Genomic DNA, 23,244 nt, shown 5'->3' on the forward strand with positions numbered 1-23,244 from the left:
ATTGCAATCTCATTGGCCACCTGTGTATAGCCTGGCTAAACTACCTCTATAAAAGTAAGTCTGTGAGGCTGGGAGGGGTCGCCTCTTTGCAAGAGACAGCCCTGACCAGTCAGTTTGATTCTCGATGCTTGGTGCGAAATAAAGCTTTGCTTGACCTTCGCTTTGTATCAGTATTGCTCGTTTGATTACGGGCCCTAACACAGGAATAGTCAGGGAGAAGTATATTTGTTGGGTCCGTTATCAAAGGAAGAAGACTGGGACAAAGTGAAAGTTATGCAAAGCCTTATTTTATGCCAAGCATTAGAAGTTAGACTGACCGGCCAGGGCCACCTCTGAAGCGAGCAACCCCCTTTCATTTTACAGGTTAGTTTTTATAGGGCACAACCACAGACCTCTGTATATGTGGCTTTGGCTGATTGGATCTCTTTTACCTGTCTGGCCTTATTTTAGATGTGTGTTTTAGCAATGGTTACCCAGAACCGATATTACTAACTGCTGAAGCGTTTATTAAACAACAAAATGGCTATCTAGGTAACATGGAGTCACTCTGGCTAAGCAGGCCCAGGCAGGCCCTAAGGGTTTAGCAGGTTTTAATGTGGAATCGACCCCAACAATATTAAAATAATACTGAGACATTATTTTCCTCCCATAAGGATGGCAAATATTTTTATTTTAAAAGTATTTATTTGGGGCGCATAGGTGGCTCAGTGGGTTAAAACAAGCCTCTGCCTTCAGCTCGGGTTGTGATCTTGGGGTCTTGGGATCGAGTCCTGCATTGGGCTTTCTGCTCAGCAGGGAGCCTACTTCCCCCTTTCTCTGCCTGCCTCTTTGCCTACTTGTGATTGTAAGGACCTATTTAGCCAGAGCGCTTCCATCCAGTTAAACAATAACCTTGTTGTTTAAGCCTTAAACTGTCCCTGCCCCTTTCCCCCAGGGGACTTACTTAAAAACAAGTCCCAGAAACTAGTCCCAGGTAACAAAGCCCAAATACAAGGGTTGGATCAGGCCAGGTGGAGACATCCAATCAGTGGGGGAGGGGGGTGCATACTGTCTCCCTAGTTACCAAGGAGTATGGGCCCCACCCTTTGGGAGCCTTTTGGGTGCCAATTCTAACCAAGGTGATAGGTTAATTCAAATATCTACTAGGGTAAATTGTAATTCAATTGGTCACTTATGTGTGACCTAACATGATTGTGCAGCTTTCTCTGTGTGTTACAATTTTATTGGCCATCTGTGTGTGGCCAGCCCAACCACATGGACTTTGCCCTTAAAAGCTAGTCTGTGAAGCAGAGAGAGGTCGCCCTCTCTGTAAGAGGTGAGGCCCCAAACATTCGGTTTGATTCTTGGTGCTTGGCGCAAAATAAAGCTTTGCTTGACCTTCATTTTGTATCAGTCTCACTCCTTTAATCACGGACCCATTATTGAGGGACCTAACATACACATTTATTTATTTAAAAGATTTTATTTGTCAGAGAGAGAGAGCACATAAGCAGGGGGAGTGGCAGGCAGAGGGAGAAGCAGGCTCCCTGCTGAGCAAGAAGCCTGACCTGGGCCTGGATCCCAAGATCTTGGGATTATGACTTGAGTTGGAGGTGACACTTAACTGACTGAGCTACCCAGGCATTTATGAACTCACTTCTAAAAGGACAATAGTTTCCAGAAACTATAAAGGACAAATTTGATTTCACAAATATTTCATATGACTTATGATTCCCTAAGGTTAAAGAAAACAAAGGCATAAAAAAGCCTTTGATAAAGTTCAACACATTTTCCAATAAAATCTCTTCCTAATCCAAGGATAAAAATTAATTTTTTACCTGTTTGGGTCACTGACACCCCTCCACTACAAATATCAAAATTAATAGAGAAACTGTAGAACTGCTGCTTTATTATTATTATTTACTATTATTCAGAGAGGGAGAGAGAGAATCCCAAGCAGTTTCTGAGCAAGCGCAGAGCTAGACTTGGGGAGTTGGAGGCTTAACCAGCTGAACCACCCAGGTGCCCCTAGAATCACTGCTTTATACATCAAGAATAAGACAAGGATGCCTACTAATCACTGCCATTATTCAACATAATATTAGGAATTCTGATCAACACCATAAGAAAAATGAGATACAATTACTGGCAGAAAAGAAAACTATCTTAAATAGATTATTGTTTATAGCTATTTAGACCCATTTACATTAAAAATCCAAGAAAATCAGCAAATTATTAGAACTAGTCTCTTTCAAGGTTACTAGATTCGTGATCAATACATAAAAATACCATTATTCTATTAATCAGATAACATCCGTGTGAAATGTATATATACACAAGCGTATATGAAGCATCCAGGAACGACTCTAACCAACATGGCAAAAAGCAAACCAGTGAAGTACATTTTAAGAAAAACGAATGAACGGGAGGCTATAACATTTCACAGACTGGCAAGCCTGCCACTATAAACATGGCTGGTCATGGTCCTGGGCGGTAGATGCTAGTGGAAAGAAAAGAAAATATCACTGCAGAAACAAAGCCTTCGCCTCCAAGTCGGTAGGAATTCGAGTCAGACCACGCCTCTGGCCTGGTCCAACCACTGTATTCAACTAGGCTCTCGGTGAAGGAACACGGATTTCTCTGCTCTCCAAGTGGTAGGCGTTCCTTCCTCCAGAACGGAAGCGGAAGTGTGCGTTCTGGGGCCACAGCCATTGCTGCCGAACTTTCCCACTACGTGGGGGGCGGAGTCTATGAAATTGGCTTCCGGTCTGGCCCAGCGGGTCTTGGACCATAACGGGCCAGAGGGCCCTGGACAGATGTGGTAGGCATTGGTGGGCACTGGGTCAACGTGTGAGTCTGGTCTCCGATGCCAGGCATGGCTTCCGGCGAAAAACTGGCCTTTGACGGGGAGAAAACACGCTACTTCCGCTCAGTTCCGCAGAGGCTTGGTCGGCGCATTCTCGCTCCTCTGCAGATGTGGGCGGGTTCTGGTGAGAACCGGACAGACTGTCCTTGGGGAGCCCCTAATCCCTCTTTTATTTTTAAGAGAGCGTGGGCGTGAGCGAGGGGAGTGGAAGAGGGAAAGTCTCTCTCTTTTTTTTTCCCCCAAGATTTTATTTATTTGAGAGAGCAGGGGCAGGGGGAGGTGTAGAGGGACAAAACCACTGTGTGCTGAGCGGGAAGCCCATCCTGGGGCTTGAGCCAGGACTCTCAGATCATGACCTGGGCGGAAGTCAGAGGCTTAAACTGACTAAACCACCCAGGTGCCCAGCCCCTAATCCCACTTGTGTGAGAGGAGTTAAATCCCTAACATTTCATCCAGCTGTAGCTTCTCAGTGTCACTAAGAAGAGAAGCTGGTTTCTTTGGAAAAATAATGTCAAAATTTATTTCCTTGTAAAACGGTTTTGTTTGGGACCAAATGAAATACTCCCTGCCTCCCTCGGGCCAACCATTTATTTTAAAAATTTTCAAAAGTTGCAAGAATGTATATATATACCCTTAACCTGGAGCCATCAATTGTTAACCCTTTACCAAATCTATTATACTTTTTCCCTCTGCTGAACTTGAACTGAATCAAGTAGAAGACATATGTCAGACCCCTAAATGCTTTCATGTGCATCTCCTAGAACCAGGGGTGGTCTTCTACTTAACCACAATATTGTTATTCCACCTAGAAAAATTAAAAATAGTTATGCCATTTAATATACAGCCCAGTATACTCAATCCAAAATACAGTCTCACAGAGCTAATTATTTATTTAATCCAGGATTCAGTCAAGGTTTACACATTTACATTGGTTATTACTGTCTGTATATATTTTCAGTCTAGAACAGTACTCCTGACATTTTTAAAAAAAGATTTTGTTTATTTATTTGACAGACAGCGAGAGAGGGAACACAAGCAGGGGGAATGGGAGAGGGAGAAGCAGGCTTCCCACTGAGCAGGGAGCCTGATGCCGGGCTGGATCCCAGGACGCTGGGATCATGACCTGAGCCTAAGGCAGACACCTGACGACCGAGCCACCCAACGTGCCCCCTCTTTTTTTGCCTTCATGACATTTTGAGGAATCGACATCAATTTCTTGGGTGTTTCACATTATGGATGTTTCATTGTTTTCTCATGGTTTATTTTAGCTTGTTTTTAGTTACCTGCATTTCCTGTAAATTGGAAGTTAGGTCTAGAGTGGTGTTTCTTAATGGAGGTCATTTTGTTCCCAAAGGACATTTGGCATTATGTGGAGATGTTTTTGGTTGTCATAACTGGGAGTGCTTCTGGCATTTAATATGTAGAGGTCAGGGATGTGGCTAAACATTCTCCAGTGCACAGGTCGCCGCCACTCCCCAACAAAGACTTGGCTGGCTCCATGTGTCAATAGTGCTGAAACTGAGAAACCATGGCTTAGAGCAACACTGTTTGTGATGAGGGAAATGTTCTATATCTGCACTGTTCAACATAGTAGACTTGAGCCACATGTGACTCTCCAGCACTTCAAATATGGCTAGCATGACTAAGAAACTGAGGTTTCAATTTTGATTACATTTAAATAGTCACATTTGGCTAGTGGCTAGCTTATTGGGCAATAAGCGTTTACAGGTTAGATTTAGGGTAAACATCTTTTCAGTGTAGCCAAAAAGGAACAAAGGAACTGCAAAACAGCCAGAAAACTCTTAATAAGATGGCATTAGTAAGTCCTTACCAGTTAATACTTTAAATGTAAATGATTAAATTCCTGGTTGAGGGGCACCTGGGTGGCTCAGTGGGTTAAAGCCTCTGCCTTCGGCTCAGGTCATGATCCCAGGGTCCTGGAATCGAGCCCCACATTGGGCTTCCTGTTCAGTAGGGAGCCTGCTCCACCCATCTCCCCACCCCCCCACTTGTGATCTCTGTCTGTGAAATAAATAAATAAAATCTTTAAATTCCTGGTTAAAAGGCAAAGTGAGCCTGAAGGGATTTAAAAAAAAATAAATAAAAGAGGCCCATCTCTATACTGCCTACACAAAAGTCACTTCAGCTTTAGACACACATAGAGTCAAAGTTAAAGAATGAAAAAAGATATTCCATGCAAATGGAAACCAAAAGATTGCAGAAGTAGTTATATCAGGAAAAATAGACTTTAAGTCATTAACTGTAATAAGAGACAAAAATGTCATTATATAAGGATAAAGGAATCAATTCGTCAAGAGAATTTAACAATTGTAAATATGTATTTACTGAGCATCAGAGCACCTAAATATATTAAGCAAATACTAAGAGACATATGAAAGGAAAAATAGGCAACAAAGTAATACCCTATTTTCTAAAATGGATAGATCAACCTGACAGAAAGTCCATAAACTAACACTGGACCTGAAATATACTTTAGACCAAATGGACCTAACAGACTTACACAGAACATTTCATTCAATGGCAACATTCTTCTCAAGCACACATGGAACATTCTCCAGGACAGATCATGTTAGGTCACAAAAGAAGTCTCATCAAATTCAAGAGGACTTAAGTCATACCAAGTATCTTTGCTAACCCCGATGCTAAAAAACTAGAAATTACCAGAAGGAAAGCTGGAAAATTCACAAATATGTGGACAACACATTCCTGAGCAACCAGTGAGTCTAAGAAGTAAACAATAGGGAAATAAAAAACATGTTTTTATGGAATCAATATATATTTGTTGTAAAAAGCAAAGACAAGGGATGCCTGGGTGGCTCAGTTGGTTAAGTGTCTGCTATTGGCTCAGGTCACGATCCCTGGGTCCTGGGATCAAGTCCCATGTCAGGCTCCTTGCTTAGCAGGAAGTCTGCTTCTCCTTCTGCCTGCTGCTCCCTCTGCTTGTGCTCTCTCTATCTCTGACATGTAAATAAATAAAAATCTTTAAAAACAAAAAAAACAAAAAAACAAAGACAAGCAAAAAGAGAGAAATAACCCAAAATTCCATGGAGTACATAAACCACTATTAATCATTTTCCTATAAACATATTTTGTAATAGTCATATTATAATGTATTGTAATTTGCTTTTCAAACTTAATCAACTTCCCATATATTTAAATATTTTATGACATCATTATATCTTATCTTATTATCTTCACAGAATAAGCTATATTTTAGCTAATGCCTTGTTAGAAACTTGCTTCTAATCTTTCTTGCTATTGTTACAATATGTAGCAAATATCCTTGTAGTTAAATTTTTATACATATATTTTATCTTTTCCATAAAATAAATACCTAAAAAGTGCCATTGCTGAGCCAAAGCTATTAACAGTTGAGGATCCTCTTATTTGAATTGCTTCCAAAAATTGGCAATTCATATTGCAACTAGAAGTATAACCTGGTAATAACAAACCCTACCATAACCATATATAAAAATATTTTTAAAAAGATTTTTATTTATTTATTAGAGAGAGTACAAGCAGGGGGAGCGGCAGAGGAGAAGAAGGCTCCCCACTGAGCAGGGAGCCCAATGCAGAGCTCGATCCCAGGACCCTGGGATTATGACCTGAGCCAAAGACAGACACTTAACTGACTGAGCCCCCCCGGTACCCCTAAAAAATATTTTGAAACAAAAATAAAAACGCAGTCTGCCAAAACTTATGGGGTGAAGCAGTGTGAGTATAAGAGGGAATTTTATAACAATGAATGCCCACATTAAGAAAAAAAGACCTCAAATCAACAACTTAACTTTATATCACAAGGTACTATGTATAGAAGAACAAACTAAACCCAAAGTTAGCAGAAGGAAGGAGATAACAAAAATCAGAGCAGACATAAATGAAATAAAGAATAGGAAAACAATAGAAAATCTTTTGTTTTGAAGATAAAATTGACAACTCTTTAGCTTGGATTACCAAGAAAAAGAGACAGGATTCAAATGAATAAAATTATAAATGGAAGAGATGACTTTACAAGTGACTTCACATAAATACAAAGGGCTGGAAGTGATAATATGAACAATTATATGCCAACAAATTGGGGAACCTAGAAGAAAAGCTTAAATTCTTAGAAATGTACAACCTACCAAGACTGAATCATGAAGAAATAGAAATTGTGAACAAACCAATAATGAATGAGCATATTGAACCTAGAAGGAAACACCTCCCAGCAAAAAAAAGCCCAGGACCAGAAGGATTCACAGGCTAATTCTACCAATCATTTAAAGAAGAATTAGGGGTGCCTGACTGGCTCAATTGGTATATACTGGTTATTGGTTGAGTAAATGAAGGCTTTCGATTTCTGGATGACAATTTCATATCCTGCTAACATACTAAATTCTTTATTGTTTGCCATTAATTTTACCATTAATTCTCTAGAGCTTTCCATGTATAATATCATATCATCTGTAAAAAGAGATGGTTTTACTTTTTTTTTTTTGCAGTTCTTATGTTTCTTATTAGTTTCTCTTCTCTAACTGCATTAACCAATACCAGCTGTACACACCCAGACACATGTATACCCACACACATAGCTATAGATCTAAGCAATCATCTTTTAAAATTTTTTTTACTTATTTAGAGAGAGAGAGAGGGAGGTCAGGAGGAGCAGAAGAAGAGGGAGAGAGAGAATCTCAAGCAGACTGCATTGGAGCATGGAGCCCAATGCAGGGCTTTATCCCACAACCCCAAGATTGTGACCTAAGCCAGACACTTAGCCACCTGAACAACCCAGGTGCCCTGATATAGGCAATAATCTTAAGAAAATATTCATCAATTTCTATTTTTGAGTGCTTTTGTCAATAATGGATGTTGAATTTTGTTTAAGGCTTCATCAGCACCCATGGAGATGATAATGACTTGTTTTCTTAAATGTATTAATATGGTATATTATTTAGTAGATTTCCTAATAACTAAGCAAACCTGGAGTTTCTAGAGTAAATTCCACTTGCTCAAGGTTATTATTTTCTTAATGCAGTTTCATATTCTTTTTTAAAAGATTTGTTCATTTATTTGAGAGAGAGAAAGAATGGGGTAGAAGGAGAGGGAAAGAGAATCTTAAGCAGACTTCAAGCTGAGCCCAGATCCTGATGTGGGGCTTTGATCCCATGACCCTGAGATCTTAAGCAGAAACCAAGGATCTGATGCTTAACTAATTGCAACCACCTTGTACCCTTGTGGTTTTACATTCTTTTTGCTAATATTTAACATAGCTCATTTGAATCAATATTCATAAGTGATATGGCTTTGTAACTTCCTATTTTTGTATGTTAGGAAGTTTTTCTTCATTCTCATTGCTCTTAACTTATGGAGTAGTACAAATATTTGAACTTTGAAGGTATAATTCTCCTAATTAATATGCCTGGGCTTACATTATGGGTCCAATGATGCTTGGTGAGGGTGCCAAAAACAATTCATTAGGGGAACAAAGAGTCTTTTCAACAAATGGTGCTGGGACAACTGGATATCCATACAACATAGCATGAAGCTGGATGTCTGCCTCACACTGTATTTGAAAATTACCCAAAATGGATCAAAGAACTAAATATAAGAGCTAGAAGCTTAAAACTCTTAGAGGAAAATAGTGGTAAATTTTTAGTGATCTTGAATTTGATAGTGGTTTCTTAAATTTCACATCCAAAGCATAAGCAATGAAAGAAAAAAATAGACAAGTTGAGACTTCATAAAAATGAATTGTTTTGTACTTGAGAGGATACCATAAAGTGAAAAGACAACCTATTTAATGGGAGAGAATATTTGAAAATTCTATATCTGAAAAGGGGCTGACATCTTTAATATACAAAGAACTCTCAGAGTCCAATAATAAAATGGTAAATAGCACAAAACATAGTCAAGGATTCTGAACGGACATTTCTCCTAATAAAACATAAATGGCTAATATGCACATGCAAAGATAATCAATACCCACTAGTCATCCAGGAAATGAAAATGAAAACTACAATGAAATACTACCTCACATCAACCAGGATGTCTATAATATTAAAAACAAAACAAAACACTAAATGTTGGACAGGATGAGAAATTGGAAACCTCATATATTGCAGGTGAGATTGTAAAGTGGTACAGCCACTTAGGGAAAATAGGCAGTTCCTCTAAAGCTTAAACATAGTGTTAGAATATGATGGAGCAGTTCCTATCCCAGGCATATATCTAAAAGAAATGAAAACATGTCTGCATAAAAACTTGTATGACAGTATTTCATAGCATTATTCACAATGGCCAGAGAGTGAAAACAACCCACATGTCCACCAACTGATGGGAATATTATTCACTGATTAAAAAGAATAAAATACTAGGGTATCTGGCTGGCTCAGTCAGAAGAACATGCAACTCTTGATCTCAGGGTTGTGAGTTTGAACCCCACATTGGGTGTAGATTACTTAAGTTTAAAAAATAAAATACTGATAAATGCTACAATTTCAAGATTAATCTTGAAAAGTTTATGCTATGTGAAAGAAATCAGTCACAAAAGACCATATATTTTTATTTTTTAATAAATTTTGCATTAAAAAAAAAAGATTTGGGCGCCTGGGTGGCTCAGTGGGTTAAGCCGCTGCCTTCGGCTCAGGTCATGATCTCAGGGTCCTGGGATTGAGTCCCGCATCGGGCTCTCTGCTCGGCAGGGAGCCTGCTTCCCTCTCTCTCTCTCTGCCTGCCTCTCCATCGACTTGTGATTTCTCTCTGTCAAATAAATAAATAAATAAATCTTTAAAAAAAAAGATTTTATTTATTTATTTGACAGAGAGAAATCACATAGGCAGGCAGAGAGAGAGGGGGAAGCAAGCTCCCCACTGAGCAGAGAGCTTGATGCTGGGCTTGATCCCAGGACCCTGGGATCATGACCTGAGCCGAAGGCTGAGGCTTTAACCCACTGAGCCACCCAGGCACCCCCATATAGTATTTTTAAAAACTTAAAATGAAATTGTCAGAATAGGCAAATCTAGAGAGACAATAGATTAGTAACCGCTTCAGGTTAGGGATAGGATGGGGAGTTTGGGGTGGTGAAAGTGTTCTAAAACTGACTGTGGTAATGATTTCACAACTCTGTGAATATGGTAACCACTAATGTACCCTTTAAATGGGTGAACTGTATGTGAATTATGTTTCAGTAAAGCTGTTATCACCCCCACTCAGACGAAAACCAATCCATCTGGGCTTGGTGCTCTTTCATAATGATAAGTTCCTATATAACTTTCTATGTTGGTTTGTGCTATTTCCAGTTTTTTTGTTTTTTAGCTTGATATATATTATTGTTTTGTTTTTCAGGGTATAAACGTTTGAGAATATGAATTTTCCTCTGATCACTGTTAAAAAAATATCCCATACTATTTATAATAGTCAAGAAAGGGGAAGTAACCTATTGTCCATAAACTAATGAATGGATAAATTGGGACACACCCATACAACGGAATATTACTCAGTAAGGAAAAGAAATGAAGTACTGGTACACGCTACAATATGGGCAAACCTTGAAAACATTACAGAAGTCAAAGAAGCCAGACACAAAGACCACATATTGTAATATTTTGTTCACATGAAATGTTGAGAATAGGTAAATTCCTAGAGGCAAAAAGTAAGTTGCTGCCTTGGGCTTGTGGTGAGGTGGGTACTGGGATCCCTTTTGTGATTATGAAAATGTACTAAAATTGTGGTGATCGATGCACACACAGTTCTGACTAAAAAGAATTTTAAGCGGGTTAATGATGTGCTAAAATGCCATCTCAAACAAGACTCAGGATCTAAAAAGAGAACTGAATGTGCTAGTTCATTTTATGGATTAGTAGGGTTATCTTTATAAATCTACATAGCGCTGCGTGGAGCTGAACCAACGAGAAAGACTTGTAGAAAAGCACTTGATGAGCCTCCTTGGCCGGGAACCCGGAGGCACACCTTGCCCACCACGTCTGCTGCTCTTCCAGCTTGGTGCCCTGGACTCCGCTCGGCTCTCCTGCCGAGTCAGTGTGGACAGCCTGGACTGGGAGCAACCAGGTGCAACCGCCACCGGGAACGTATGGAGGACGCGGCCGCCAACCGCCACCAGACCCAGATGTTCCTGGGGCCCCGCCCCTTACGCTGACCTCGTGGCGGAAAGCGGAAGCGGAAGCGCTCCTCGGCTAACGCCTCACTTCCCGCTCCGCCCTGCGTGGGAGGTGAGTTTTCCATTCTGCTGGCCTCCCGCAACGCGCTCAGCCTCGGGGGTCTCGAACTTCTTGGGGGTGGTTGGGAGTCGCGGCTCCTCCTCCCCACCGGCACACAGCGCCGGAGGGACTGAGGCCGCCCGGGTCTCTCCGAGAGCCTCTGTCGGCTCCGCCCGCGCGGGTTGGGGGCGGGGTCGTGGCTCAGGGACCGCGGAGGAGGCAGGGCCTCTTCTCCCTCCGGTGTGCTCCTCTTCCAAAGCTACCAGACCGCTTTGCCCCTTCTCCAGAGGAGAAACGTGTACGCAGTGGTGGAAAACGGCCGCAGTGCCCTCTTTTCACTGACCTGGGGATCGCGGGAGGTTCTGGTGAGCAGTGGACGGAAATGCTCTCTCTGGCTGTGGGCACCCATTATTGACGTTTGACGAATTATTCAGGTGTTCCCTTGTCGCACACTGACCATTTGTTAGTATTTTGCATGCGTAGTGTACCTCTTTCTACATCTTTCTCCATGTGTATAGTTAAATGTTTATGATAAGCTCTTTGAAAATAAGATTAAAATAATTTGCAGGCATGATATTCGACCTTTAGTACTTGGTTAATTGCCTCACACGTAAGAACAAAGGAGTTATGTAATAATTCCTACAAATTAATACCCAAGGTGAAAAATGAGCAAGAGGTTTGGATAGGCTCTTTAATAAAAGAAAAAAATGCAAATAGACAACAAATACATGAAAAGATACTTCAGATCACTAGCAACCAGAGATTTGCAAATAAAAACCACGGTGTAATACTACTGCACACACTAAATATCTAAATAAAAGTAAAACTAAAAAAAATGGCAGTGCCAAGAGTTAATGTATCAAGTGAGATGTGCATAACTGCTAGTGGAAACACATTTTCAAAGTATATCAACTAACTTACACACCAGTACACACACACTTCTGCCAATTCAACATAAACACTATTTGTAACAACATTATTTGAAATATCCCTAAATTGGAAATCCTCCAAAGTTGATCAAAGGATGAGTGGATGAATTGTAGCATATATTTTTTGTGGGATACTCTTTAGTAAAAGGAAGGAGTACAGATGCAACAACTTGGATGAACGTCACAAAACATAATGTTGAATGAAAGAAGCCAGACATAAAAGAATGCGTGCTGTTTGATACTCTGTCTTTAAAATTCAAAAACGGGCAGAACACTCTAGAGTGTTAAATGTCAGGATAGTGGATGTAGTTGGGAGGCATGGAATGAGTGATTTGGGAAAGACCAGGAATATGTCTGAGATGCTGGATTTGGATGTGTTCTACTTCTCAACCTGAATGATGGTTACATGGGGCTGTTCATTTCTTAATACCCTATTGCGGTTTTTATTCATGATTGCCTCCCTTAGTTGTATGTGTGCTGTAGTTTAATAAAAGAAGTTTGAGAAGTGGAACTAAGCATGCTACTTCATAAGATTGAGCAAGAAATAAAGAAGTAGAAGAAAATGTATTGAAAGGGTGAATAAAAATAAAACTAATGATGGAAAAAAGTAGAACTGATCAATAATAAGAAAAGGTGAAACAATGCACGATATATTTATATACTAGTCTTTGTGGTTAACTGTGAGATAATATGGAAAGCCTTTAGTTTCAACATTAAAAAAAAGAACCAACAACCCAGTGACATGATTCAGATGCTGTTGGAGTGGCTAGCATGAGAAATGTTATTTTGAGTTTTTCTAAAATTATGATATTTCAAGGTTGGGTGTCTTTGGGTCAAAATTTGGGCACTACTTTTGAAGCAAGTGAGGTATCAATTATCACAGGCTTCTGAAGTGATTATTTCCCAGTTCCGTCTTTATCCTACCTCTAACTAGCCTTGTCTCTGTATCAGGAGTATATTTGTATATGTGCAGTACTCCTTATACTTTAATGGGATTGATTCTTTATACTGCATATCACCAACTGATGATTATCTGTTTATTACCTGCATTACCAGATTGAACTGTGAGATCCCTAAAAACTGTTCCCTTCTCATTGCCTTGTACCTGGCCTGGCAGAAGGAAGACCCGTACTAAGTATTTGCTAACTGAATGAAGGAATAAGGGACAGAAGGTGGCAAAGTTTCCAAATCCAACAAAGCTCCTACAGGGGTATTCAGAGGGACTTCTCATTTCATGAAACCTTTTGTATTTCTCATCTCCATTATGCCTAGCAGAGGATGTGGACTGAATTCTGGTCATGTCAGGAATAACAACCACCACAGGAGATAAGGCTCTTGCCGTTCCAGTATGTGTCTGCCTGGCTTTTCTGATGGGTGACTTGAGACAGCTATTAATACTGTGTGATCCTCCATTTTCTCAACTATTAAATGACAGTTATTAATACCCAATTTGGAGGGTTGTTAGGGCAGTTAAAGGAGTTATATATGTATAACAGTATATATTGTAGAACAGTCCTCAGTAAATAGAGGTTGGCATTAATATTTGCATGGTAGGATATTCGGGTTTCTAATGGCTGTCACATGTTTCATCTGCACAGAGATGGCTAGAGAGTGGTGTTTGATGATTGAGGGAAAATGTCTGTTGCTTAATGATGGATATTGTGAACCAGTTACCCAGACACTCCAGTATTCAAAGAGAAATTGAGATCAAGCTCTTAATTTAAACTCAGAAGCTTCTCTGAAGTGGTCTTCAGAGTGAGATATGGAATAATTTGGAAACGCTATCAGATCACAGGATGGAAGCCCTTGATGTGAATCAGGTGTATGGTGAGTTCTTATTGATGCTTCTTTTTATGTAGTTCCTTCACAAGTGGCAGATCCAGTGCTCAGTGCTCAGAGCCTGAGCGATGGTGCAGTGGGCCATAGAAGAACAATGGAAATGAGTAGAGCATGTATAAAAGTCAGTTTCCTGGGATTTGGGAGGCAAGAAGGTGTGTGTGGTGTTTGAGAGAATAACGTGTTCATGAATTCTTTTGTGTCAGACAGCTCTGTCTCTCTCTACTGTAATTTGTGTAACTCTAAGGTAGAATATTTAACCTGTTTCTTATGGGTAGCAAGATCCAGAAAACCATTTTTTGCTCCAGGTAACTCAGCACTGTGCCAGTTTATGGAATTAGTGTGTTTGTGGTATGTTCTGTGCATGGTGTGGAATAGCTTATAAGCATGTTATTACTGGAATTGGATTGGCTTCCCAGTTCATGGCATTCTTCTCTCTGAGGTTATCTTTCTCGGAACCCTTTCTGTCTTCCTGAGGGGAAGATTGAGGAGGCAAAGATGGTGGCTGGGTTACTGTTGGATTCTTCTCAGGTAAGTGGAAAGTTGATCTTTCTTCAGAATGTCAGCCTTATATATTAGGTAGCCGTATCTCCTTGTAATGTCCCCAGTCTTCTTATAGCAACTAATGACCCTGCTTAAGGAATGAGTCTCTGGTCAGTTTCTCCAGGACTTATGCCATCTCAGAATATATAGGGATTACATGGATATGATTCTTTTATCCCACTATTCACTAATTCTTTCTGACCCTCAGTCATGCTTGTTGACCTGTTGTTTTGCTGAGTGTTATGATAGGTACTGAGGAATGATATGAAGGTAACTAATCTCATATAAAGCGTGTGTTATTGTGGAAATAATTCATCTGTTAGAAGATTTTACAGAGTGTTGCACTGTGTTCAGTGCTAAGTGTAGCTTATAAATAGAGGAGGAATAAAGCAAAAAGAGACCATAGTCAAGTGGTGGTAACAGAAGTTTAGTCACATGTCAGTGATGCTGGTAAGTCCATGTAACTGGCTGTGATCACCAGGCAGTATCTGTAGGTAGAGAAGAGAAGATGTCTGGTCCCAGGAGTACTGTAGGTTTCTGGTCTACCTTCCTCAGTCTTTCATACATCTTCCTGAGAACCTCAAAGAAGACAGTGGTTAGCTGAAGCCAGTATGTATTTGATGGTTTAGCACTTAGTGACCTTCGAGGATGTGGCTGTGACCTTTACCCAGGAGGAGTGGACTTTGTTGGATCAAACACAGAGAGATCTCTACAGAGATGTGATGTTGGAGAACTACCAGAATCTCATTATATTAGGTAAGGTTGGCATCATTTCTTCACTGAACTCTTTATGAAATGAATGTTTCATAAGTATCTTTGCTGTCGGATGGGAATACTGTGGTAAACAAGACAGATGTAATCCCTGGCCTCAGGGGCCTTACTGTCTAGAGGATTCCCTGTGAAAATGAAGATCTGTCTAAATAAATGACTTTATTCCTTTTAGGGACTGAAATCCTTAGGACTTTAAATGTGTGTAGAGAGCCAGACACGATTTTTAAGTCTTGAGCTCTCTCGTCATTTGAGGGCACAGAAAGAATGTATTCACATTTTTATTCCTTTTAGAATAGTTTTATTGCATTGATTTAAAATTTTGTGTGATTATTTGGCGTTTGTAAAGTGAGACTTCACTGTCTACAGAATCCCCGAAGCTAAAGTGTTGGTTCCTATCCAGAGAGCCATGTTTCATGTCTTGCGAGGTCCTTACATATTCTTCCTGTAAGCAGGATATGAATCATGCAAACCTGATCTCTACTCTCTAATGGGAGGAGCAGAAGAGCTGAGGACAGGAGGGAGAGGAATTCTGCAGGGTAAGTTCATGAGATACAGTTTTGTGACAAGTGATGTGACTAGCCTGGGAAAGGTACAATATGTTTGGAAATGCCACTTGGCAAACTTTCAAAGGTAAACTCTTTCTGAGAAGGAAGTCATTCAGTTTCTGAGTTTGCTTAGGAACCTTCATCTCCCTTTACCTTTAAATTTCCAGTGATCTCAACCTTTTTCTGTTCTCCCCGAAAGGTCTATCTGACTCAGTTGAAAATGTCATTACTTACAGTAGCTCATTTTGCAGTGCTTTCTCTCTTGCTTTCCTGATTCTATCTGTTTTTTGTTCACTGTCAGCCTTAGTTTTCCAGAGTATTAAGCTTTGGAAATTGCCTACGATTTTAACACCATAGCCTTACCATTGCCAGACTCCTAACACAGCTGTACTCTTTGTAATCCAACTTCCCTTTTGTTTCAACCTTTTTATCTTGTTTCATGCATATTTAAACATATGTATATGCCATTTTTAAAGATAAAATACACAAAAATTAACCATTTTAATAAATATGATTTATTGGTATTGAGTACATACACAGTGTTGTGCAACCATCAGCTTTCTAGTTCCAAAATATTTTCATCACTTATCACTTGAAAAGGAAACCCTGTAACCATTAGTCAGTCAGTCTCCCTTCAGCTCTACCCCTATTCCCTGCAGCTAATAATCTACTTTCTAATTTATAGGTTTGTCTGTTCTGTGCATATCAAATAGAATCATACAGAATTCAGTTTCAGGACTATTACTTATTACTTAGAAATAGATTTGTGCGGCATATGGTCATTTTATGTTTAACTTGTTAAGGATTACCAAACTGTTTAACACAGAAGCTGTACCATCTTATATTCCCTCTAGCAGTGTAGAAGTTACTTCACATCCCTGCCATCACTTCTCCTTCCTTCCTTCCTCCCTCCTCCCTCTTCTTTTTTTTTAATAGTAACCATCCTAGCAGGTATGAAGTGGTATCTTACGGTAGTTTTGATTTTCATTTCCCTAAAACAAATGATGTTGGACATCTTTTTGTGTGCTTGTTGACCATTTTCTGTGTCTTTGGAGAAATGCCGATTCAAGTTCTTCGCCCATTTTTTACTTTGAGTTGTTTGTTTTGTTGTTAAAGCATAGGAGTTCTTTCTGTACTCTAATAGTGGACATATATCACATGGATGATATGCAAATATTTTCTCCCATTTTTGGGGTTATCAGTTTGCTTTTTTTATAGTGTTCTTTGATGTATATTTTAAATTGCAGTGGGGTTCAATTTATCTTTTGTTCTCTTTGGTGCTTTTGATGTCATGTCTAAGAACAGAAATACTGGACACTATCAAATCTGAGGTTCTGAAGATTTACCCCCTTGTTTTCTTCTTCTTCCTTTTTTTTTTTTTAAGATTTTATTTATTTTTCGGGGGGGGGGGAGAGCGAGCACAGGCAGACAAAATGGCAGGCAGAGGCAGAGGGAGAAGCAGGCTCCCTGCCGAGCAAGGAGCCCGATGTGGGACTCGATCCCAGGATGCTGGGATCATGACCCGAGCTGAAGGCAGTTGCTTAACCAACTGAGCCACCCAGGCGTCCCCCCCCTTGTTTTCTTCTAAGGGTTTTATACATTTAGCCTTTACATTAGGGTTTTGATCCATTTTGAGTGAATTGGTATATATTGTGTGAAGTAGGGGTCCAGTTTGATTCTTCTGCATAGAAATACCAGTTATCTGGTATTGTGTATTGAAGAGACTGTTCTTTCCCCCATTGAATGGTCATGGCACACTTGTTAAGAATATATTTATTCTAAATGTATGGGTTTTTCTTATGGATTCTTTATTCTATTTGTATATATGTCTATCCTTTTTCCTGTACGACACGTTTCTGGTTTTTTTTTTTTTGCCATTTATTTATTTATTTTTAACTAATTATTTTTATTAACATATAATGTATCATTTGCCCCAGGAGTACAGGTCTATGAATCGTCAGGCTTACACATTTCACAGGACTCACCATATCACATATCCTTCCCAATGTCCATAACCCAACCACCCTCTCCATACCTCCCCACCCCCACTCACCCTCAGTTTGTATTGTGAGATTAAGAGTCTCTCCTTCCCAGTCCCATCTTGTTTCATTTTTTCCTTCCCTACTCCCAAACTCCCCACCCTGCTTCTCAAATTCCTCATATCAGGGAGATCATATGATAATTGTGTTTCTGTGATTGACTTATTTCACTCAGCATAATACCCTCTGGTTATTTCATTTCTTTTGATGGCTACATAGTATTCCAGTGTGTGTGTGATTCCAGTATCACATCATCTTTATCCATTCATCTGTTGACGGACATCTAGGTTTTTTCCATAGTTTGGCTATTGTGGACATTGCTGCTATAAATATTTGGTGCACGTGCCCCTTTGGATCACATTTGTATCTTTAGGATGAATACCCAGTAGTGCAATTGTTGGGTTGTAGGATAGCTATGTGTTCAACTTTTTGAAGAACCTCCAAGCTGTTTTCCACAGTGGCTGCACCAGCTTGCATTCCCACCAACAGTGTAGGAGGGCTCCCCTTTCTCCGCATCCACACCAACATCTGTTGTTTCCTGAATTGTTCATTTTAGCCATTCTGACTGGTGTGAGGTGGTATCTCATTGTGGTTTTGATTTGTATTTCCCTGATACCAAGTTACGTTGAGCACTTTTCCAACACATTTCTGATAATGTATTTCTCAGCTCCAGAATTTTATTTGGTTCTTCTTTGTAATTTCTGTCTCTTACTTGACAGTCTCTTACTTGAGTCCTAATTCTTCTAGTTTTCTTAGTTCTTTGTCCATGGTTTCTGTTAGCTCTTTGGTGTGTTGAAACAAATTGATTTAAAGTCCAATGCCTGGGCTTTCAGGAACAATTTGTATTAATTTTTAAATTGTTCCTTTGCATACCTCATATATTTTAGTTGGAAGTATAAATTTTAGACATCATAATGTGGCAATTGAAAATATGATTCAGCCCCTCCCTGGGTTTGTTGTTGCTGCTTGTTGTGTATTCTTGATGTTTGTTTTGTGGCTGTTTTTTTTTTTTTTTTAAAGATTTATTTATTTATTTGACAGAGAGAGATTACAAGTAGGCAGAGAGGCAGGCAGAGAGAGAGAGGAGGAAGCAGGCTCCCTGCTGAGCAGAGAGCCCAATGCGGGACTCGATCCCAGGACCCTGAGATCATGACCTGAGCCGAAGGCAGCGGCTTAACCCACTGAGCCACCCAGGCGCCCCATGTTTTGTGGCTGTTTTTATAAATTATTTTTGTATGTTCTTCATTCTTTTTAGTGCGGTCCCTGAAATCCGTGTTCTGTTAGTTTAGTGGTCATCTTAGAGTAACAGAAATTCCTTGAATAACTGGAACCAAGAAAAGAAAACTAAAAATATTCTTTTAGTTTTTGCTGATTGGCTATGTGTTGGGCCACTCCTTCAGTGTTTAGCTGGGCCGTGTACAACTCTTTCTTAGCTTTCCATTCCTGGTAGAGTGGATGCTGAAGGTTAGTGAGAGGTGAAATCTTTGGGTCCTCTCCAGCCTCCCAGCCCCATGTGTGCATGTGAACTTCTTGATTCACTGGTAAACACCTGAGCTTTTCAAAACCCTATTTCCGCACATACCAACATTTCCAGTCTGTTCCTTCTAAGGCTTTTCAGGCTGTCTTTTATTTGTCTCAAATGTTTTCCCTGTTCTTGGACTGCTGTAGGCAATACTTTGCCTTCAGATACTTTAATCAGTAGTTGTCTGATGCTGCCTTGCTTCTGGGAACTCTTTGAGTTCGATGATATAAAGGCACACCCTTGCAGTCATGATACTTGAAGCTGCCAGACAGATGGAAACGCACAATGGCAGTTCTCCGAGAGCAAAGTCCATAGTGCTTGTTTCAGCAATTATAACTTTCTCAGGGTTGCATCCTGTTGTCTACATGACTGCAGCTGATCTGAGGAGTGGGGATGGTAGGTGGGTAATTAAAACGCTTCCACACTCTCTTGGTGAACTGTAGCTGCTGCTTTTTTCTCTAAGTGTTCGCTTGGCAGTTCTAAGTTTTTGACTAGATTCCCAAGTTCTGTAATAGTTGATTTTGATAGTTTTTGTAAGCTTTTTATTTGTTTTCTGGTGGGAAGGAGTCCTGGAGAACTCTACCATATTTTGTGGTGTCATTCTCTGTGCTGTATGTTTTTAAACAACTTTGTCCCAGGATTTTTCTCTGAAACAAAATTTTCCACTTTTTTTCAGAATTGGATTTGCAGCTCAAAACTAAAGTTTTCACAGCCCTTCAGGATATTTCTTTGGAAAAAACATCAAATGGAATACATTTGGTAAGATATCCAAAAGTAATTGCTTTCTTCCACACCTGGGCCAGAAGTACAGAATTGATGGAGATGATATGAAATAAATGTCATTTACCCAAAGAAAGAATCTGTGAAGAGATTTCTTTGAATGTCAAGAATTTGGGGAGCACTGTAAACCTACTTCAAACCTGTTTCTCCTCAGAGATCCACATAAATATAGCTCAGATGTCCAGTTTTTGATACAGTGGGATTAGGTTTTAAATGATTTAGTATGAGTAATTACCAGAAGATACTCTGTGAAAGTAGAGGATAGCCTCGGAGTCTGTTTATTTGACTTAAAATAACTCAAAAACAGGGCAGGAACTCTGTACACTGAAATGGAAAAAAACCACTTCAATTATGATGATGTTTCCAATGCATAAAAGTTGTGATGGGGGAGAAATTCTGTTGCATTGTGCATAAGTCTTTAGTTATCATTTAAATCTTAATCAACAGGAGAGAAGCAATGCTGGAGCGAAACGATATGGCTCTGACTTGTGTGGAAGAGTGTTTAGTGGACACTCATTTATGACTCACAGTAGACAGAAAACTTCTAAGGGTAATCAGAATGGAAAGGCCTTTAAAAAGAACTTTATTTGTACTCTGCTCAAGGAAATCCCCATTGGGGAGAAAACTTCTGAGAGTGTCGAGCACGATAAAGCCTTTGGTCAGCTTTCAGATCTTACTGGGCACAAGAAAACTCAGACACGAGGGAACGTGTGTGAATGCAAAGAGCGTCAGAGAACTTCTGTTAATCAGTCACCCCTTAAGGCACACAGGAGACACCACACTGGAGAAAAACCCTGTGAATGTAAAGAATGTGGGAAGGTCTTCACTCATTCCTCGTACCTTACAGATCATAGAAGAATTCACAGTGGAAAAAAGCCCTCTGTGTGCATGGAATGTGGGAAAGCCTTTACTCGATCCACAGGACTTATTTTACACATGCGAATTCACACTGGAGAAAAACCTTATGAATGTAAGGAATGTGGAAAAGCTTTTATTCACTCTTCATACCTTACAAAACACGTAAGAATTCACAGCGGAGAAAAGCCATATTTATGTAAGGAGTGTGGGAAAACTTTCACTCGCTCCTCAGGACTTGTCTTACATGTGCGAACACACACTGGAGAGAAACCCTATGTGTGTAAGGAATGTGGGAAAGCCTTTAATAATTCTTCAATGCTTAGTCAACATGTCAGGACACACACTGGCGAGAAGCCATACGAATGCAAGCAGTGTGGGAAAGCCTTCACTCAGTCTTCAGGCCTTACCACACACTTAAGAACTCACACTGGAGAGAAGGCCTATGCATGTAAAGACTGTGGGAAAGGTTTTGCTCGTTCTACAAATCTTAATATGCACATGCGAACGCACACTGGCGAAAAACCGTACAAATGTAAAGAATGTGGGAAAGCCTTTAGGTACTCCACGTGCCTTAATATTCACATGCGAACTCACACTGGAGAGAAACCATATAAATGTAAGGACTGTGGGAAAACCTTCACTCAGTCTTCGGCACTTGCTAAACATTTAAGAACTAAGGCATGTGGAAAAACCTGTAAATGTTCTCCAGATCTTAGTATTCACATCTAAACTCATCTGGATAAAAAGTACCTTATGAAAGTAAAGACTGTGTGAGAAAGCTGTACTCATTTTTTATGCTTACGTGATAGGAACATCCTGGGGCAGAATTTGCATGCATATAAGGTATATGGGAGAGCAGTAATTGTTCATACTTTACAGAATGTAAAGTGTAAGAACTCACACTTGAGAGAACCTTCCAATTATAAGGTATGTGGGAGAGCCTTTTTGTTGTTGCTCTGACATTAATTTTACATATCTAAAATTACCATAAAAGTTAGGGGGCCTGGCTGGCACAGTTGGTACAGCAGGCGACTCTTGGTCTCAGGGTTGTGAGTTTGAGCTCCCTGTTGTGCATAGAGATTACTTACAAATAAAAAATGACTGTAAAAGTGATGTGAAGGTAAGAATGAAGTATAGCCTTAAAATATGACAGTGAGGGGTGCCTGGGTGGCTCAGTGGGTAAAGCCTCTGCATTTGGCTTGGGTTGTGATCTCAGGGTCCTGGGATTGAGCCCTGAGTCGGGCTCTCTGCTCAGCAGGGAGCCTGCTTCCCCCTCTCTCTCTGTCTCCCTCTCTGCTTACTTGTGATCTGTCAAATAAAATAAGTAAAATCTTAATGAAAAAATATAACAACGGGTTTTGAGAGCACATGATAATTCATTCTAGTAGGGATAAATCATCTGTATGTAAGGAATGTGGTAAAACCTTAGTGTCAAGGTCTTAATAGCCACATGAGACTTCATACTGGTATAAAACCTACAAATGTAAAGGACCCAGGAAGACCTACAGTTGTTTCTTTTATCTTAAGAACTCAACATTCAAAAAAACCTGGAGAAATTTCTATGCATGGAAGAAATATGGGAAAGCTTCGGGAAAGCTTTTAGAAATTATTGATTGCTTCATGTGCAGGGAGACTTGTGAATGTAAGAAATGTTGAAGATTGTTCAGGTGTTAATGAGTAAGTCACAACACACAGTGAAGAGAAACCTTATGATGGTAAGGTACGTGGGAAAACAGCCCCATTGTTGACATTCTTTGGCAATCTCACAGAGGCAGAAAATGTTATGACTATTAGAAATAATGGATATGCCTCTGTGTGTGTATGTGTGTGTGTGTATGTGTGTGTGTGTGTGTTTACTTTTTGGCTTTGGCTAATTATTGGTAAAAATAATCTACACTGGAGAGAAATAGTGGTTGTAGGATACATGGGAAATGGTGTATCCATCTTATACATTTTACTCTACGTGTGAAAACCCACCCTGCAAAGAAGCTGAATGCGTGTAAAAATGTGGGAATGATTTTTGGTAAATACACATCCATTAAGAGACTCACAGAATACTCACTGGAGGAATGAAGTATGAATGAGAGGAATTTGGGGAAGCCTTCAGGTACTGCTCTTCCTTAAGTGTACACAAGACAATTCTTCCTGGAGGTCAGATTGAAATAAATGACATAAATGCAGTCACCTTTCTCTGTGTCTCATTCTCAAGGAAAGCAGCTGGCACCTTTATTTTTGTGGTGGTTTTGTATTACAAAGTTTTAGTTGCTTTTAAAGATACTCAAGTAATTTCTGCAATGGTATACTCATTTGATATAATGGTGTCTTCATTATGGTTCATATCTAAAGACTTCCCTGTATAT

The 23,244-nt window shown here is 39.8% G+C and overlaps 1 protein-coding gene across 6 annotated transcripts in view; it reads left to right on the forward strand.

Moving 5' to 3' along the window:
• ZNF846 (zinc finger protein 846) overlaps positions 1-23,064 on the forward strand; it is a 55,877-nt gene extending 32,813 nt beyond the window's left edge. The window contains exons 2-8 of one of the 6 annotated variants that reach the window (XM_045084396.1): positions 10,843-11,073; positions 13,589-13,817; positions 14,269-14,357; positions 14,999-15,125; positions 15,593-15,676; positions 19,923-20,005; positions 20,474-23,064. In XM_045084396.1, the coding sequence (XP_044940331.1) occupies positions 13,787-13,817; positions 14,269-14,357; positions 14,999-15,125; positions 15,593-15,676; positions 19,923-20,005; positions 20,474-21,613 (1,554 nt within the window). In that variant the 5' untranslated portion in view covers positions 10,843-11,073; positions 13,589-13,786 and the 3' untranslated portion in view covers positions 21,614-23,064. The other 5 variants (XM_045084377.1, XM_004781985.3, XM_045084405.1 and 2 more) reach the window with 5 other exon arrangements.
• The last annotated feature ends 180 nt before the right edge of the window (positions 23,065-23,244 follow it).

This window comes from Mustela putorius, unplaced genomic scaffold, assembly GCF_011764305.1.
Source record: "Mustela putorius furo isolate JIRA1106 unplaced genomic scaffold, ASM1176430v1.1 tig00000095_pilon_pilon_pilon, whole genome shotgun sequence".
Taxonomy (NCBI): Eukaryota; Metazoa; Chordata; class Mammalia; order Carnivora; family Mustelidae; genus Mustela; species Mustela putorius.